This window comes from Toxotes jaculatrix, chromosome 22, assembly GCF_017976425.1.
Source record: "Toxotes jaculatrix isolate fToxJac2 chromosome 22, fToxJac2.pri, whole genome shotgun sequence".
Lineage (NCBI taxonomy): Eukaryota > Metazoa > Chordata > Actinopteri > Toxotidae > Toxotes > Toxotes jaculatrix.
Window position 1 is genome coordinate 13,881,587 of NC_054415.1, and position 19,668 is coordinate 13,901,254.

Sequence of the window (19,668 nt, forward strand, 5' to 3'; positions counted from 1 at the left end):
TTGGCCCGAAAAAAATGCCATACTATACTATGACGTTTTTTATGACATTTTGAGGTGAAAAAAAATTGTGACTTTTTTTGGCCGAAAAAAATGCCATACTATACTATGACGTTTTTTATGACATTTTGGGTGAAAAAAAATTGACTTTTTTTGGCCGAAAAAAATGCCATACTATACTATGACGTTTTTTATGACATTTTGAGGTGAAAAAAATGTTTGACTTTTTTTGGCCGAAAAAAATGCCATACTATACTACGACGTTTTTTATGACATTTTGAGGTGAAAAAAAATTGTGACTTTTTTTGGCCGAAAAAAATGCCATACTATACTATGACGTTTTTTATGACATTTTGAGGTGAAAAAAAATTGTGACTTTTTTTGGCCGAAAAAAATGCCATACTATACTATGACGTTTTTTATGACATTTTGAGGTGAAAAAAAACTGTGACTATTTTTGGCCTGAAAAAAATGCCATACTATACTATGACGTTTTTTATGACATTTTGAGGTGAAAAAAAATTGTGACTTTTTTTGGCCGAAAAAAATGCCATACTATACTATGACGTTTTTTATGACATTTTGAGGTGAAAAAAATGTTTGACTTTTTTTGGCCGAAAAAAATGCCATACCATACTATACTATGACGTTTTTTTATGACATTTTGAGGTGAAAAAAAATTGTGACTTTTTTTGGCCGAAAAAAATGCCATACTATACTATGACGTTTTTATGACATTTTGAGGTGAAAAAAAATTGTGACTTTTTTTGGCCGAAAAAAATGCCATACTATACTATGACGTTTTTTAAGACATTTTGAGTCCGAAAAAAATTTTGACTTTTTTTGGCCGAAAAAAATGCCATACTATACTACAACGTTTTTTATGACATTTTGAGGTGAAAAAAAATTGTGACTTTTTTTGGCCCGAAAAAAATGCCATACTATACTATGACGTTTTTTATGACATTTTGAGGTGAAAAAAATGTTTGACTTTTTTTGGCCGAAAAAAATGCCATACTATACTATGACGTTTTTTATGACATTTTGAGGTGAAAAAAAATTGTGACTTTTTTTGGCACGAAAAAAATGCCATACTATACTATGACGTTTTTATGACATTTTGAGGTGAAAAAAATGTTTGACTTTTTTGGGCCGACAAAAATGCCATACTATACTATGACGTTTTTTATGACATTTTGAGTCCGAAAAAGAATTTTGACTTTTTTTGGCCGAAAAAAATGCCATACTATACTATGACGTTTTTTATGACATTTTGAGGTGAAAAAAAATTGTGACTTTTTTTGGCCGAAAAAAAATGCCATACTATACTATGACGTTTTTTATGACATTTTGAGGTGAAAAAAAATTGTGACTTTTTTTGGCCGAAAAAAATGCCATACTATACTATGACGTTTTTTATGACATTTTGAGGTGAAAAAAAATTGTGACTTTTTTTGGCCGAAAAAAATGCCATACTATACTATGACGTTTTTTATGACATTTTGAGGTGAAAAAAATGTTTGACTTTTTTTGGCCGAAAAAAATGCCATACTATACTATGACGTTTTTTATGACATTTTGAGGTGAAAAAAATGTTTGACTTTTTTTGGCCGAAAAAAATGCCATACTATACTATGACGTTTTTTATGACATTTTGAGGTGAAAAAAAATTGTGACTTTTTTTGGCCGAAAGAAATGCCATACTATACTATGACGTTTTTTATGACATTTTGAGGTGAAAAAAAATTTTGACTATTTTTGGCCCGACAAAAATGCCATACTATACTATGACGTTTTTTATGACATTTTGAGGTGAAAAAAATTTTGACTATTTTTGGCCGAAAAAAATGCCATACTATACTATGACTTTTTTTATGACATTTTGAGGTGAAAAAAATTTTGACTTTTTTTGGCCGAAAAAAATGCCATACTATACTATGACGTTTTTTATGACATTTTGAGGTGAAAAAAATTTTGACTATTTTTGGCCGAAAAAAATGCCATACTATACTATGACTTTTTTTATGACATTTTGAGGTGAAAAAAATTGTGACTTTTTTTGGCCGAAAAAAATGCCATACTATACTATGACTTTTTTTATGATATTTTGAGGTGAAAAAAAATGTTTGACTTTTTTTGGCCGAAAAAAATGCCATACTATACTATGACGTTTTTTATGACATTTTGAGGTGAAAAAAAATTGTGACTTTTTTTGGCCGAAAAAAATGCCATACTATACTATGACGTTTTTTATGACAATTTGAGGTGAAAAAAAATTGTGACTTTTTTTGGCCGAAAAAAATGCCATACTATACTATGACGTTTTTTATGACATTTTGAGGTGAATAAAAATTGTGACTTTTTTTGGCTGACAAAAATGCCATACTATACTATGACGTTTTTTATGACATTTTGAGGTGAAAAAAATTTTTGACTTTTTTTGGCTGAAAAAAATGCCATACTATACTATGACGTTTTTTATGACATTTTGAGGTGAAAAAACTGTTTGACTTTTTTTGGCCGAAAAAAATGCCATACTATACTATGACGTTTTTTATGACATTTTGAGGTGAAAAAAAATTGTGACTTTTTTTGGCCGAAAAAAATGCCATACTATACTATGACGTTTTTTATGACATTTTGAGGTGAAAAAAAATTTGGACTTTTTTTGGCCGAAAAAAATGCCATACTATACTATGACGTTTTTTATGACATTTTGAGGTGAAAAAAATGTTTGACTTTTTTTGGCCGAAAAAAATGCCATACTATACTATGACGTTTTTTATGACATTTTGAGGTGAAAAAACTGTTTGACTTTTTTTGGCCGAAAAAAATGCCATACTATACTATGACGTTTTTTATGACATTTTGAGGTGAAAAAAAATTGTGACTTTTTTTGGCCGAAAAAAATGCCATACTATACTATGACGTTTTTTATGACATTTTGAGGTGAAAAAAAATTGTGACTTTTTTTGGCCGAAAAAAATGCCATACTATACTATGACGTTTTTTATGACATTTTGAGGTGAAAAATTTTTTTGACTTTTTTGGCCCAAAAAAAATGCCATACTATACTATGACGTTTTTTATGACATTTTGAGGTGAAAAAAATTGTGACTTTTTTGGCCCGAAAAAAATGCCATACTATACTATGACGTTTTTTTATGACATTTTGAGGTGAAAAAAAATTTTGACTTTTTTTGGCCGAAAAAAATGCCATACTATACTATGACGTTTTTTATGACATTTTGAGGTGAAAAAAAATTTTGACTATTTTTGGCCCGACAAAAATGCCATACTATACTATGACGTTTTTTATGACATTTTGAGTCCGAAAAAGAATTGTGACTTTTTTTGGCCGAAAAAAATGCCATACTATACTATGACGTTTTTTATGACATTTTGAGGTGAAAAAAAATTTTGACTATTTTTGGCCGAAAAAAATGCCATACTATACTATGACGTTTTTTATGACATTTTGAGGTGAAAAAAATTTTTGACTTTTTTTGGCCGAAAAAAATGCCATACTATACTATGACGTTTTTTATGACATTTTGAGGTGAAAAAAATTTTTGACTTTTTTTGGCCGAAAAAAATGCCATACTATACTATGACGTTTTTATGACATTTTGAGGTGAAAAAAAATTGTGACTATTTTTGGCCCGAAAAAAATGCCATACTATACTATGACGTTTTTTATGACATTTTGAGGTGAAAAAAAATTGTGACTTTTTTTGGCCGAAAAAAATGCCATACTATACTATGACGTTTTTTATGACATTTTGAGGTGAAAAAAAATTGACTTTTTTTGGCCGAAAAAAATGCCATACTATACTATGACGTTTTTTATGACATTTTGAGGTGAAAAAAAATGTTTTGACTTTTTTTGGCCGAAAAAAATGCCATACCATACTATACTATGACGTTTTTTATGACATTTTGAGGTGAAAAAAAATTGTGACTTTTTTTGGCCGAAAAAAATGCCATACTATACTATGACGTTTTTTATGACATTTTGAGGTGAAAAAAAATTGTGACTTTTTTTGGCCGAAAAAAATGCCATACTATACTATGACATTTTTTATGACATTTTGAGGTGAAAAAAAATTTTGACTTTTTTTGCCTGAAAAAAATGCCATACTATACTATGACGTTTTTTATGACATTTTGAGGTGAAAAAAAATTGTGACTTTTTTTGGCCGAAAAAAATGCCATACTATACTATGACGTTTTTTATGACATTTTGAGGTGAAAAAAAATTTTGACTTTTTTTGGCCGAAAAAAATGCCATACTATACTATGACGTTTTTATGACATTTTGAGGTGAAAAAAAATTTTGACTATTTTTGGCCCGAAAAAAATGCCATACTATACTATGACGTTTTTTATGACATTTTGAGGTGAAAAAAAATTGTGACTTTTTTTGGCCGAAAAAAATGCCATACTATACTATGACGTTTTTTATGACATTTTGGGTGAAAAAAAATTGACTTTTTTTGGCCGAAAAAAATGCCATACTATACTATGACGTTTTTTATGACATTTTGAGGTGAAAAAAATGTTTGACTTTTTTTGGCCGAAAAAAATGCCATACTATACTACGACGTTTTTTATGACATTTTGAGGTGAAAAAAAATTGTGACTTTTTTTGGCCGAAAAAAATGCCATACTATACTATGACGTTTTTTATGACATTTTGAGGTGAAAAAAAATTGTGACTTTTTTTGGCCGAAAAAAATGCCATACTATACTATGACGTTTTTTATGACATTTTGAGGTGAAAAAAAACTGTGACTATTTTTGGCCTGAAAAAAATGCCATACTATACTATGACGTTTTTTATGACATTTTGAGGTGAAAAAAAATTGTGACTTTTTTTGGCCGAAAAAAATGCCATACTATACTATGACGTTTTTTATGACATTTTGAGGTGAAAAAAATGTTTGACTTTTTTTGGCCGAAAAAAATGCCATACCATACTATACTATGACGTTTTTTTATGACATTTTGAGGTGAAAAAAAATTGTGACTTTTTTTGGCCGAAAAAAATGCCATACTATACTATGACGTTTTTATGACATTTTGAGGTGAAAAAAAATTGTGACTTTTTTTGGCCGAAAAAAATGCCATACTATACTATGACGTTTTTTAAGACATTTTGAGTCCGAAAAAAATTTTGACTTTTTTTGGCCGAAAAAAATGCCATACTATACTACAACGTTTTTTATGACATTTTGAGGTGAAAAAAAATTGTGACTTTTTTTGGCCGAAAAAAATGCCATACTATACTATGACGTTTTTTATGACATTTTGAGGTGAAAAAAATGTTTGACTTTTTTTGGCCGAAAAAAATGCCATGCCATACCATACTATACTATGACGTTTTTTTATGACATTTTGAGGTGAAAAAAAATTGTGACTTTTTTTGGCCGAAAAAAATGCCATACTATACTATGACGTTTTTATGACATTTTGAGGTGAAAAAAAATTGTGACTTTTTTTGGCCGAAAAAAATGCCATACTATACTATGACGTTTTTTATGACATTTTGAGGTGAAAAAAAATTGTGACTTTTTTTGGCCAAAAAAAATGCCATACTATACTATGACGTTTTTTATGACATTTTGAGGTGAAAAAAAATTTTGACTTTTTTTGCCTGAAAAAAATGCCATACTATACTATGACGTTTTTTATGACATTTTGAGGTGAAAAAAAATTGTGACTTTTTTGGGCCGAAAAAAATGCCATACTATACTATGACGTTTTTTATGACATTTTGAGGTGAAAAAAATTTTTGACTTTTTTTGGCCGAAAAAAATGCCATACTATACTATGACGTTTTTATGACATTTTGAGGTGAAAAAAAATTGTGACTATTTTTGGCCTGAAAAAAATGCCATACTATACTATGACGTTTTTTATGACATTTTGAGGTGAAAAAAAATTGACTTTTTTTGGCCGAAAAAAATGCCATACTATACTATGACGTTTTTTATGACATTTTGAGGTGAAAAAAATGTTTGACTTTTTTTGGCCGAAAAAAATGCCATACCATACTATACTATGACGTTTTTTATGACATTTTGAGGTGAAAAAAAATTGTGACTTTTTTTGGCCGAAAAAAATGCCATACTATACTATGACGTTTTTTATGACATTTTGAGGTGGAAAAAAAATTGTGACTTTTTTTGGCCGAAAAAAATGCCATACTATACTATGACGTTTTTTATGACATTTTGAGGTGAAAAAAAATTGTGACTTTTTTTGCCTGAAAAAAATGCCATACTATACTATGACGTTTTTTATGACATTTTGAGGTGAAAAAAAATTGTGACTTTTTTTGGCCGAAAAAAATGCCATACTATACTATGACGTTTTTTAAGACATTTTGAGTCCGAAAAAAATTTTGACTTTTTTTGGCCGAAAAAAATGCCATACTATACTATGACGTTTTTTATGACATTTTGAGGTGAAAAAAAATTTTGACTTTTTTTGCCTGAAAAAAATGCCATACTATACTATGACGTTTTTTATGACATTTTGAGGTGAAAAAAAATTGTGACTTTTTTTGGCCGAAAAAAATGCCATACTATACTATGACGTTTTTTAAGACATTTTGAGTCCGAAAAAAATTGTGACTTTTTTTGGCCGAAAAAAATGCCATACTATACTATGACGTTTTTTATGACATTTTGAGGTGAAAAAAAATTGTGACTTTTTTTGGCCGAAAAAAATGCCATACTATACTATGACGTTTTTTATGACATTTTGAGGTGAAAAAAAATTGTGACTTTTTTTGGCCGAAAAAAATGCCATACTATACGATGACGTTTTTTATGACATTTTGAGGTGAAAAAAATTTTTGACTTTTTTTGGCCGAAAAAAATGCCATACTATACGATGACGTTTTTTATGACATTTTGAGGTGAAAAAAATGTTTGACTTTTTTTGGCCGAAAAAAATGCCATACTATACTATGACGTTTTTATGACATTTTGAGGTGAAAAAAAATTTTGACTATTTTTGGCCCGAAAAAAATGCCATACTATACTATGACGTTTTTTATGACATTTTGAGGTGAAAAAAAATTGTGACTTTTTTTGGCCGAAAAAAATGCCATACTATACTATGACGTTTTTTATGACATTTTGGGTGAAAAAAAATTGACTTTTTTTGGCCGAAAAAAATGCCATACTATACTATGACGTTTTTTATGACATTTTGAGGTGAAAAAAATGTTTGACTTTTTTTGGCCGAAAAAAATGCCATACTATACTACGACGTTTTTTATGACATTTTGAGGTGAAAAAAAATTGTGACTTTTTTTGGCCGAAAAAAATGCCATACTATACTATGACGTTTTTTATGACATTTTGAGGTGAAAAAAAATTGTGACTTTTTTTGGCCGAAAAAAATGCCATACTATACTATGACGTTTTTTATGACATTTTGAGATGAAAAAAAATTGTGACTTTTTTTGCCTGAAAAAAATGCCATACTATACTATGACGTTTTTTATGACATTTTGAGGTGAAAAAAAATTGTGACTTTTTTTGGCCGAAAACAATGCCATACTATACTATGACGTTTTTTATGACATATTGAGGTCATACTAAAGTATGACTTTTTTTTGGCTAATTTTGATGCCTTACTATACTATGACGTTTGCAAAACCTCCAGATGCAGCAGGAGGCCTACCTGAGCTCCACTTTGACTGTGACCTCCTCCATGACCTTCATGCCAATCTTCATCAAGACAAGCCTGCAGATCCACGCCACAATTGGAGCCCGACTCCGCCAGAACCTGCAAAACACAGCCACACAAAGACTCACACCTACAGGCCCAAGTGCAGCACCTAAACACCTGTCCTCACAGTTCCATCAACAATACACAACTACTGACAGCTTCTACATCAAGAGTCACTACATCTAACACACACACACACTAAACCTACACTGACCCATTTGACATCTGTAACGTCATTAAAGTCATACTTTAATATGACCTCAAAATGTCCTAAAAAACGTCATAGTATAGTAAGGCATCAAAATCGGCCAAAAAAAGTCATAGTATAGTAAGGTATCAAAATCGGCCGAAAAAAGTCATACTTTAGTATGACCTCAAAATGTCATAAAAACGTCATAGTATAGTAAGGTATCAAAATCGGCCAAAAAAAGTCATACTTTAGTATGACCTCAAAAGGTCATAAAAAAACATCATAGTATAGTAAGGCTGATGCCTTCTTTTTTGATGCCATTTTTTGGTCATACTAAAGTATGACTTTTTTTTTCAGATTTTGATGCCTTACTATACTATGACGTTTTTTATGACATTTTGAGGTAAAAAAAAAATGTGACTTTTTTTGCCTGAAAAAAATGCCATACTATACTATGACGTTTTTTATGACATTTTGAGGTGAAAAAAAATTTTGACCTTTTTTGGCCCGAAAAAAATGCCATACTATACTATGACGTTTTTTATGACATTTTGAGGTGAAAAAAAATTTTGACTATTTTTGGCCCGAAAAAAATGCCATACTATACTATGACGTTTTTTATGACATTTTGAGGTGTAAAAAAATTTTGACTATTTTTGGCCGAAAAAAATGCCATACTATACTATGACGTTTTTTATGACATTTTGAGGTGAAAAAAAATTTTGACTATTTTTGGCCGAAAAAAATGCCATACTATACTATGACTTTTTTTATGACATTTTGAGGTGAAAAAAATTTGGACTATTTTTGGCCGAAAAAAATGCCATACTATACTATGACTTTTTTTATGACATTTTGAGGTGAAAAAAATTTTGACTATTTTTGGCCCGAAAAAAATGCCATACTATACTATGACTTTTTTTTATGACATTTTGAGGTGAAAAAAATTTTGACTATTTTTGGCCGAAAAAAATGCCATACTATACTATGACTTTTTTTATGACATTTTGAGGTGAAAAAAAATTTTGACTATTTTTGGCCCGAAAAAAATGCCATACTATACTATGACGTTTTTTATGACATTTTGAGTCCGAAAAAAATTTTGACTATTTTTGGCCGAAAAAAATGCCATACTATACTATGACGTTTTTTATGACATTTTGAGGTGAAAAAAATTTTTGACTATTTTTGGCCCGAAAAAAATGCCATACTATACTATGACTTTTTTTATGACATTTTGAGTCCGAAAAAAATTTTGACTATTTTTGGCCCGAAAAAAAATGCCATACTATACTATGACATTTTTTATGACATTTTGAGGTGAAAAAAAATTGTGACTATTTTTGGCCGAAAAAAATGCCATACTATACTATGACGTTTTTATGACATTTTGAGGTGAAAAAAAATTTGGACTATTTTTGGACCGAAAAAAATGCCATACTATACTATGACGTTTTTTTATGACATTTTGAGGTGAAAAAAAATTGTGACTTTTTTTGGCCGAAAAAAATGCCATACTATACTATGACTTTTTTTTTTATGACATTTTGAGGTGAAAAAAAATTGACTTTTTTTGGCCGAAAAAAATGCCATACTATACTATGACGTTTTTTATGACATTTTGAGGTGGAAAAAAAATTGTGACTTTTTTTGGCCGAAAAAAATGCCATACTATACTATGACGTTTTTTATGACATTTTGAGGTGAAAAAAAATTGTGACTTTTTTTGGCTAAAAAAAATGCCATACTATACTATGACTTTTTATGACATTTTGAGGTGAAAAAAAATTTTGACTATTTTTGGCCCGAAAAAAATGCCATACTATACTATGACTTTTTTTTATGACATTTTGAGGTGAAAAAAATTTTGACAATTTTGTGACTTTTATTGGCCGATTTTGATGCCTTACTATACTATGACGTTTTTTATGACATTTTGAGGTAAAAAAAAACTGTGACTTTTTTTGGCCGATTTTGATGCCTTACTATACTATGACGTTTTTCAGAACATTTTGAGGTCATACTAAAGTATGACTTTTTTTTTGGCCAATTTTGATGCCTTACTATACTATGACGTTTTTTATGACATTTTGAGGTCATACTAAAGTATGACTTTTTTTTGGTTAATTTTGATGGCTTACTATACTATGACGTTTTTTATGACATTTTGAGTCCGAAATTTTTTTTGACTTTTTCTGCCCGAAAAAAATGCCATACTATACTATGACGTTTTTTTATGACATTTTGAGGTGAAAAAAATTTTAGACTTTTTTTGGCCGAAAAAAATGCCATACTATACTATGACGTTTTTTATGACATTTTGAGGTGAAAAAGAATTTTGACTTTTTTTGCCCGAAAAAAATGCCATACTATACTATGACGTTTTTTATGACATTTTGAGGTGAAAAAAAATTGTGACTTTTTTTGGCCGATTTTGATGCCTTACTATACTATGACGTTTTTTAGGACATTTTGAGGTCATACTAAAGTATGACTTTTTTTTGGCTAATTTTGATGCCTTACTATACTATGACGTTTGCAAAACCTCCAGATGCAGCAGGAGGCCTACCTGAGCTCCACTTTGACTGTGACCTCCTCCATGACCTTCATGCCAATCTTCATCAAGACAAGCCTGCAGATCCACGCCACAATTGGAGCCCGACTCCGCCAGAACCTGCAAAACACAGCCACACAAAGACTCACACCTACAGGCCCAAGTGCAGCACCTAAACACCTGTCCTCACAGTTCCATCAACAATACACAACTACTGACAGCTTCTACATCAAGAGTCACTACATCTAACACACACACACACTAAACCTACACTGACCCATTTGACATCTGTAACGTCATTAAAGTCATACTTTAATATGACCTCAAAATGTCCTAAAAAACGTCATAGTATAGTAAGGCATCAAAATCGGCCAAAAAAAGTCATAGTATAGTAAGGTATCAAAATCGGCCGAAAAAAGTCATACTTTAGTATGACCTCAAAATGTCATAAAAACGTCATAGTATAGTAAGGTATCAAAATTGGCCAAAAAAAGTCATAGTATAGTAAGGTATCAAAATCGGCCGAAAAAAGTCATACTTTAGTATGACCTCAAAATGTCATAAAAACGTCATAGTATAGTAAGGTATCAAAATCGGCCAAAAAAAGTCATACTTTAGTATGACCTCAAAAGGTCATAAAAAAACATCATAGTATAGTAAGGCTGATGCCTTCTTTTTTGATGCCATTTTTTGGTCATACTAAAGTATGACTTTTTTTTTCAGATTTTGATGCCTTACTATACTATGACGTTTTTTATGACATTTTGAGGTAAAAAAAAAATGTGACTTTTTTTGCCTGAAAAAAATGCCATACTATACTATGACGTTTTTTATGACATTTTGAGGTGAAAAAAAATTTTGACCTTTTTTGGCCCGAAAAAAATGCCATACTATACTATGACGTTTTTTATGACATTTTGAGGTGAAAAAAAATTTTGACTATTTTTGGCCCGAAAAAAATGCCATACTATACTATGACGTTTTTTATGACATTTTGAGGTGTAAAAAAATTTTGACTATTTTTGGCCGAAAAAAATGCCATACTATACTATGACGTTTTTTATGACATTTTGAGGTGAAAAAAAATTTTGACTATTTTTGGCCGAAAAAAATGCCATACTATACTATGACTTTTTTTATGACATTTTGAGGTGAAAAAAATTTGGACTATTTTTGGCCGAAAAAAATGCCATACTATACTATGACTTTTTTTATGACATTTTGAGGTGAAAAAAATTTTGACTATTTTTGGCCCGAAAAAAATGCCATACTATACTATGACTTTTTTTTATGACATTTTGAGGTGAAAAAAATTTTGACTATTTTTGGCCGAAAAAAATGCCATACTATACTATGACTTTTTTTATGACATTTTGAGGTGAAAAAAAATTTTGACTATTTTTGGCCCGAAAAAAATGCCATACTATACTATGACGTTTTTTATGACATTTTGAGTCCGAAAAAAATTTTGACTATTTTTGGCCGAAAAAAATGCCATACTATACTATGACGTTTTTTATGACATTTTGAGGTGAAAAAAATTTTTGACTATTTTTGGCCCGAAAAAAATGCCATACTATACTATGACTTTTTTTATGACATTTTGAGTCCGAAAAAAATTTTGACTATTTTTGGCCCGAAAAAAAATGCCATACTATACTATGACATTTTTTATGACATTTTGAGGTGAAAAAAAATTGTGACTATTTTTGGCCGAAAAAAATGCCATACTATACTATGACGTTTTTATGACATTTTGAGGTGAAAAAAAATTTGGACTATTTTTGGACCGAAAAAAATGCCATACTATACTATGACGTTTTTTTATGACATTTTGAGGTGAAAAAAAATTGTGACTTTTTTTGGCCGAAAAAAATGCCATACTATACTATGACTTTTTTTTTTATGACATTTTGAGGTGAAAAAAAATTGACTTTTTTTGGCCGAAAAAAATGCCATACTATACTATGACGTTTTTTATGACATTTTGAGGTGGAAAAAAAATTGTGACTTTTTTTGGCCGAAAAAAATGCCATACTATACTATGACGTTTTTTATGACATTTTGAGGTGAAAAAAAATTGTGACTTTTTTTGGCTAAAAAAAATGCCATACTATACTATGACTTTTTATGACATTTTGAGGTGAAAAAAAATTTTGACTATTTTTGGCCCGAAAAAAATGCCATACTATACTATGACTTTTTTTTATGACATTTTGAGGTGAAAAAAATTTTGACAATTTTGTGACTTTTATTGGCCGATTTTGATGCCTTACTATACTATGACGTTTTTTATGACATTTTGAGGTAAAAAAAAACTGTGACTTTTTTTGGCCGATTTTGATGCCTTACTATACTATGACGTTTTTCAGAACATTTTGAGGTCATACTAAAGTATGACTTTTTTTTTGGCCAATTTTGATGCCTTACTATACTATGACGTTTTTTATGACATTTTGAGGTCATACTAAAGTATGACTTTTTTTTGGTTAATTTTGATGGCTTACTATACTATGACGTTTTTTATGACATTTTGAGTCCGAAATTTTTTTTGACTTTTTCTGCCCGAAAAAAATGCCATACTATACTATGACGTTTTTTTATGACATTTTGAGGTGAAAAAAATTTTAGACTTTTTTTGGCCGAAAAAAATGCCATACTATACTATGACGTTTTTTATGACATTTTGAGGTGAAAAAGAATTTTGACTTTTTTTGCCCGAAAAAAATGCCATACTATACTATGACGTTTTTTATGACATTTTGAGGTGAAAAAAAATTGTGACTTTTTTTGGCCGATTTTGATGCCTTACTATACTATGACGTTTTTTAGGACATTTTGAGGTCATACTAAAGTATGACTTTTTTTTGGCTAATTTTGATGCCTTACTATACTATGACGTTTGCAAAACCTCCAGATGCAGCAGGAGGCCTACCTGAGCTCCACTTTGACTGTGACCTCCTCCATGACCTTCATGCCAATCTTCATCAAGACAAGCCTGCAGATCCACGCCACAATTGGAGCCCGACTCCGCCAGAACCTGCAAAACACAGCCACACAAAGACTCACACCTACAGGCCCAAGTGCAGCACCTAAACACCTGTCCTCACAGTTCCATCAACAATACACAACTACTGACAGCTTCTACATCAAGAGTCACTACATCTAACACACACACACACTAAACCTACACTGACCCATTTGACATCTGTAACGTCATTAAAGTCATACTTTAATATGACCTCAAAATGTCCTAAAAAACGTCATAGTATAGTAAGGCATCAAAATCGGCCAAAAAAAGTCATAGTATAGTAAGGTATCAAAATCGGCCGAAAAAAGTCATACTTTAGTATGACCTCAAAATGTCATAAAAACGTCATAGTATAGTAAGGTATCAAAATTGGCCAAAAAAAGTCATACTTTAGTATGACCTCAAAAGGTCATAAAAAAACATCATAGTATAGTAAGGCTGATGCCTTCTTTTTTTATGCCATTTTTTGGTCATACTAAAGTATGACTTTTTTTTTCAGATTTTGATGCCTTACTATACTATGACGTTTTTTATGACATTTTGAGGTAAAAAAAAAATGTGACTTTTTTTGCCTGAAAAAAATGCCATACTATACTATGACGTTTTTTATGACATTTTGAGGTGAAAAAAAATTTTGACCTTTTTTGGCCCGAAAAAAATGCCATACTATACTATGACGTTTTTTATGACATTTTGAGGTGAAAAAAAATTTTGACTATTTTTGGCCCGAAAAAAATGCCATACTATACTATGACGTTTTTTATGACATTTTGAGGTATAAAAAAATTTTGACTATTTTTGGCCGAAAAAAATGCCATACTATACTATGACGTTTTTTATGACATTTTGAGGTGAAAAAAATTTTTGACTATTTTTGGCCCGAAAAAAATGCCATACTATACTATGACTTTTTTTATGACATTTTGAGTCCGAAAAAAATTTTGACTATTTTTGGCCCGAAAAAAATGCCATACTATACTATGACATTTTTTATGACATTTTGAGGTGAAAAAAAATTGTGACTATTTTTGGCCGAAAAAAATGCCATACTATACTATGACGTTTTTATGACATTTTGAGGTGAAAAAAAATTTGGACTATTTTTGGCCCGAAAAAAATGCCATACTATACTATGACGTTTTTTATGACATTTTGAGGTGAAAAAAATTTTTGACTTTTTTTGGCCGAAAAAAATGCCATACTATACTATGACTTTTTTTTATGACATTTTGAGGTGAAAAAAAATTGTGACTTTTTTTGGCCGAAAAAAATGCCATACTATACTATGACTTTTTTTTTTATGACATTTTGAGGTGAAAAAAAATTGACTTTTTTTGGCCGAAAAAAATGCCATACTATACTATGACGTTTTTTATGACATTTTGAGGTGGAAAAAAAATTGTGACTTTTTTTGGCCGAAAAAAATGCCATACTATACTATGACGTTTTTTATGACATTTTGAGGTGAAAAAAAATTGTGACTTTTTTTGGCCGAAAAAAATGCCATACTATACTATGACTTTTTATGACATTTTGAGGTGAAAAAAAATTTGGACTATTTTTGGCCCGAAAAAAATGCCATACTATACTATGACTTTTTTTTATGACATTTTGAGGTGAAAAAAATTTTGACTATTTTTGGCCGAAAAAAATGCCATACTATACTATGACTTTTTTTATGACATTTTGAGGTGAAAAAAAATTTTGACTATTTTTGGCCCGAAAAAAATGCCATACTATACTATGACTTTTTTTATAACATTTTGAGGTGAAAAAAATTTTGACTATTTTTGGCCGAAAAAAATGCCATACTATACTATGACTTTTTTTATGACATTTTGAGGTGAAAAAAATTTTGACTATTTTTGGCCGAAAAAAATGCCATACTATACTATGACTTTTTTTATGACATTTTGAGGTGAAAAAAATTTTGACTATTTTTGGCCCGAAAAAAATGCCATACTATACTATGACTTTTTTTTATGACATTTTGAGGTGAAAAAAATTTTGACTATTTTTGGCCGAAAAAAATGCCGTACTATACTATGACTTTTTTTATGACATTTTGAGGTGAAAAAAAATTTTGACTATTTTTGGCCCGAAAAAAATGCCATACTATACTATGACTTTTTTTATGACATTTTGAGGTGAAAAAAATTTTGACTATTTTTGGCCGAAAAAAATGCCATACTATACTATGACTTTTTTTATGACATTTTGAGGTGAAAAAAATTTTGACTATTTTTGGCCGAAAAAAATGCCATACTATACTATGACTTTTTTTATGACATTTTGAGGTGAAAAAAATTGTGACTTTTTTTGGCCGAAAAAAATGCCATACTATACTATGACGTTTTTTATGACATTTTGAGGTGAAAAAAAATTGTGACTTTTTTTGGCCGAAAAAAATGCCATACTATACTATGACGTTTTTTATGACATTTTGAGGTGAAAAAAAATTGTGACTTTTTTTGGCCGAAAAAAATGCCATACTATACTATGACGTTTTTTATGACATTTTGAGGTGAAAAAAAATTTTGACTATTTTTGGCCGAAAAAAATGCCATACTATACTATGACGTTTTTTATGACATTTTGAGGTGAAAAAAAATTTTTGAGGTCATACTAAAGTATGACTTTTTTTTGGCTAATTTTGATGCCTTACTATACTATGACGTTTGCAAAACCTCCAGATGCAGCAGGAGGCCTACCTGAGCTCCACTTTGACTGTGACCTCCTCCATGACCTTCATGCCAATCTTCATCAAGACAAGCCTGCAGATCCACGCCACAATTGGAGCCCGTCTCCGCCAGAACCTGCAAAACACAGCCACACAAAGACTCACACCTACAGGCCCAAGTGCAGCACCTAAACACCTGTCCTCACAGTTCCATCAACAATACACAACTACTGACAGCTTCTACATCAAGAGTCACTACATCTAACACACACACACACTAAACCTACACTGACCCATTTGACATCTGTAACGTCATTAAAGTCATACTTTAATATGACCTCAAAATGTCCTAAAAAACGTCATAGTATAGTAAGGCATCAAAATCGGCCAAAAAAAGTCATAGTATAGTAAGGTATCAAAATCGGCCGAAAAAAGTCATACTTTAGTATGACCTCAAAATGTCATAAAAACGTCATAGTATAGTAAGGTATCAAAATTGGCCAAAAAAAGTCATACTTTACTATGACCTCAAAAGGTCATAAAAAAAACATCATAGTATAGTAAGGCTGATGCCTTCTTTTTTTATGCCATTTTTTGGTCATACTAAAGTATGACTTTTTTTTCAGATTTTGATGCCTTACTATACTATGACGTTTTTTATGACATTTTGAGGTAAAAAAAAATTTTGACTATTTTTGGCCCGAAAAAAATGCCATACTATACTATGACTTTTTTTTATGACATTTTGAGGTGAAAAAAATTTTGACTATTTTTGGCCGAAAAAAATGCCGTACTATACTATGACTTTTTTTATGACATTTTGAGGTGAAAAAAAATTTTGACTATTTTTGGCCCGAAAAAAATGCCATACTATACTATGACTTTTTTTATGACATTTTGAGGTGAAAAAAATTTTGACTATTTTTGGCCGAAAAAAATGCCATACTATACTATGACTTTTTTTATGACATTTTGAGGTGAAAAAAATTTTGACTATTTTTGGCCGAAAAAAATGCCATACTATACTATGACTTTTTTTATGACATTTTGAGGTGAAAAAAATTGTGACTTTTTTTGGCCGAAAAAAATGCCATACTATACTATGACGTTTTTTATGACATTTTGAGGTGAAAAAAAATTGTGACTTTTTTTGGCCGAAAAAAATGCCATACTATACTATGACGTTTTTTATGACATTTTGAGGTGAAAAAAAATTGTGACTTTTTTTGGCCGAAAAAAATGCCATACTATACTATGACGTTTTTTATGACATTTTGAGGTGAAAAAAAATTTTGACTATTTTTGGCCGAAAAAAATGCCATACTATACTATGACGTTTTTTATGACATTTTGAGGTGAAAAAAAATTTTTGAGGTCATACTAAAGTATGACTTTTTTTTGGCTAATTTTGATGCCTTACTATACTATGACGTTTGCAAAACCTCCAGATGCAGCAGGAGGCCTACCTGAGCTCCACTTTGACTGTGACCTCCTCCATGACCTTCATGCCAATCTTCATCAAGACAAGCCTGCAGATCCACGCCACAATTGGAGCCCGTCTCCGCCAGAACCTGCAAAACACAGCCACACAAAGACTCACACCTACAGGCCCAAGTGCAGCACCTAAACACCTGTCCTCACAGTTCCATCAACAATACACAACTACTGACAGCTTCTACATCAAGAGTCACTACATCTAACACACACACACACTAAACCTACACTGACCCATTTGACATCTGTAACGTCATTAAAGTCATACTTTAATATGACCTCAAAATGTCCTAAAAAACGTCATAGTATAGTAAGGCATCAAAATCGGCCAAAAAAAGTCATAGTATAGTAAGGTATCAAAATCGGCCGAAAAAAGTCATACTTTAGTATGACCTCAAAATGTCATAAAAACGTCATAGTATAGTAAGGTATCAAAATTGGCCAAAAAAAGTCATACTTTACTATGACCTCAAAAGGTCATAAAAAAAACATCATAGTATAGTAAGGCTGATGCCTTCTTTTTTTATGCCATTTTTTGGTCATACTAAAGTATGACTTTTTTTTCAGATTTTGATGCCTTACTATACTATGACGTTTTTTATGACATTTTGAGGTAAAAAAAAATTGTGACTTTTTTTGCCTGAAAAAAATGCCATACTATACTATGACGTTTTTTATGACATTTTGAGGTGAAAAAAAATTGTGACTTTTTTTGGCCCGAAAAAAATGCCATACTATACTATGACGTTTTTTATGACATTTTGAGGTGAAAAAAAATTTTGACTATTTTTGGCCCGAAAAAAATGCCATACTATACTATGACGTTTTTTATGACATTTTGAGTCCGAAAAAAATTTTGACTATTTTTGGCCCCAAAAAAATGCCATACTATACTATGACGTTTTTTCTGACATTTTGAGGTGAAAAAAAATTTTGACTTTTTTTGGCCGAAAAAAATGCCATACTATACTATGACGTTTTTATGACATTTTGAGGTGAAAAAATTTTTTTACTATTTTTGGCCCGAAAAAAATGCCATACTATACTATGACGTTTTTATGACATTTTGAGGTGAAAAAAAATTTTGACTATTTTTGGCCCGAAAAAAATGCCATACTATACTATGACATTTTGAGGTGAAAAAAATTTTGACTATTTTTGGCCGAAAAAAATGCCATACTATACTATGACTTTTTTTTTATGACATTTTGAGGTGAAAAAAAATTGTGACTTTTTTTGGCCGAAAAAAATGCCATACTATACTATGACGTTTTTTATGACATTTTGAGGTGAAAAAAAATTGTGACTTTTTTTGGCCGAAAAAAATGCCATACTATACTATGACTTTTTTTTATGACATTTTGAGGTGAAAAAAAATTTTTACTATTTTTGGCCGAAAAAAATGCCATACTATACTGTGACTTTTTTTTATGACATTTTGAGGTGAAAAAAATTTTGACTATTTTTGGCCGAAAAAAATGCCATACTATACTATGACTTTTTTTTTTTTATGACATTTTGAAGTGAAAAAGAAATTGTGACTTTTTTTGTCCGAAAAAAATGCCATACTATACTATGACATTTTTTTTATGACATTTTGAGGTGAAAAAAAAGTTTGTGACTTTTTTTGGCCGAAAAAAATGCCATACTATACTATGACTTTTTTTTTATGACATTTTGAGGTGAAAAAGAATTTTGACTTTTTTTGGCCGAAAAAAAATGCCATACTATACTATGATGTTTTTTATGACATTTTGAGGTGAAAAAAAATTTTGATTTTTTTTGGCCCTGCTTCAGCAGGCCTACAGTCACGTGACCACTGTGACTGATGAGTCCTTGAGGTTCTTGAGGTTCTTTTCCCCAGGTCTTCCACTCTGATGCAGTACACACACGGTTGCTGGGAGTGTACACAAATGAATCTTTGAGTGTAGAAACATTGAGCAGTGTGGGCCAACATGCATCCTCATGGTTCCTCA

The 19,668-nt window shown here is 30.5% G+C and overlaps 1 protein-coding gene across 1 annotated transcript in view; it reads right to left on the reverse strand.

The window, feature by feature from the left end:
• The window catches only part of LOC121176586, a 40,814-nt gene extending 22,877 nt beyond the window's left edge, over nt 1-17,937 (reverse strand). Inside the window, exons 1-6 of the mRNA XM_041030677.1 lie at nt 17,927-17,937; nt 17,700-17,769; nt 16,230-16,394; nt 13,423-13,527; nt 10,503-10,607; nt 7,696-7,800 (exon numbers count right to left, since the gene is read on the reverse strand). Coding sequence (XP_040886611.1) covers nt 7,696-7,800; nt 10,503-10,607; nt 13,423-13,527; nt 16,230-16,394; nt 17,700-17,769; nt 17,927-17,937 — 561 coding nt within the window. The remainder of the gene's footprint in view (nt 1-7,695; nt 7,801-10,502; nt 10,608-13,422; nt 13,528-16,229; nt 16,395-17,699; nt 17,770-17,926) is intronic.
• Nucleotides 17,938-19,668: the final 1,731 nt, after the last annotated feature.